Raw genomic sequence first — 899 nt, forward strand, 5'->3', positions numbered from 1 at the left:
GGGCGGAGCAGAGGGCCAGGCGGGCGGGGCAGTGGGGGCTGAGGAAGGCCTCCCTCCGCCCACTCACCTGCTGTCCAGCATGGCCGTGTACACGGCCTGCGGGGACACGGAGAAGAACCTCAGCAGCCGCTCCTCCCATGTCTCCAGCGTCTCCTGCAAAGACCAGCGCGGGGTCAGGACACCGGGGACCCCGAGGCCGTGCCCCTCACTCCGCGAGCCTCCAGAGCTCAGAGCGCTGCGCTCCACCCGTCCTCATCTGACCCTAGAGGGCCATTACTGCCTCCAGTGGCACTGGTCACTCAGACCTCTCCTACCACCTCCACGGCCGCACCTCCCACTTTGCGGACTCCTACACACCGTGTGTGGCCACCTCCAATGCCCGCCCTTCCAACGCCCAAAGGGCCTCGCCCGGCGCAGGGCCCGTGGTCTCATGCACTGGTCTGTATCCGCTCTGCCTCCCCCACAGGCCCGCACTGGGTGAGAATCCAATTTGTGGACAAGGCCCCAGTCATACCGGGCCCTGGGGAAAGGCAAGGCCGCGCTCACCATGGGGATGCGGCTGCGCTTGAGCACGGCTCGCAGGCGCCGGCTGATGCGCTGGAAGCACTCGCGGGGCGTGTAGGCAGGGTCCTCTGCGAGAGACCAGCGGGCAGGTGCAGACGTTACGGCAGGCAGGCCCCGCCCACCTCACTGACCACGCCCCTCGCACCCCAGTGCAGAGCCAGGCCCCGCCCACACGCTAGCCCAGACCCAGACCCCGATGCCACAGTCCCCGCAGGCCCCAGCCAGGACGCACCTCTCCGGCGGTCCTCCCCGCGGCCAGGCCCCCTCCTCCGGGCCTTGCCCCTGCCCTCATCCTCCAGGTAGCGTAGAATTCGCTCCTGCTCCTCCCCAGAGCG

The 899-nt window shown here is 69.3% G+C and overlaps 1 protein-coding gene across 1 annotated transcript in view; it reads right to left on the reverse strand.

Annotated features, from left to right (window-relative positions):
• R3HDM4 (R3H domain containing 4) overlaps positions 1 to 899 on the reverse strand; it is a gene marked incomplete at its 5' end in the record, with an annotated part of 22,190 nt that overhangs the window by 20,309 nt on the left and 982 nt on the right. Inside the window, 3 exon segments of the mRNA XM_027769542.1 lie at positions 68 to 153; positions 547 to 632; positions 797 to 899. Coding sequence (XP_027625343.1) covers positions 68 to 153; positions 547 to 632; positions 797 to 899 — 275 coding nt within the window.

This window comes from Tupaia chinensis, unplaced genomic scaffold (genome assembly GCF_000334495.1).
Source record: "Tupaia chinensis unplaced genomic scaffold, TupChi_1.0 Scaffold149964_1, whole genome shotgun sequence".
Classification (NCBI taxonomy): domain Eukaryota; kingdom Metazoa; phylum Chordata; class Mammalia; order Scandentia; family Tupaiidae; genus Tupaia; species Tupaia belangeri.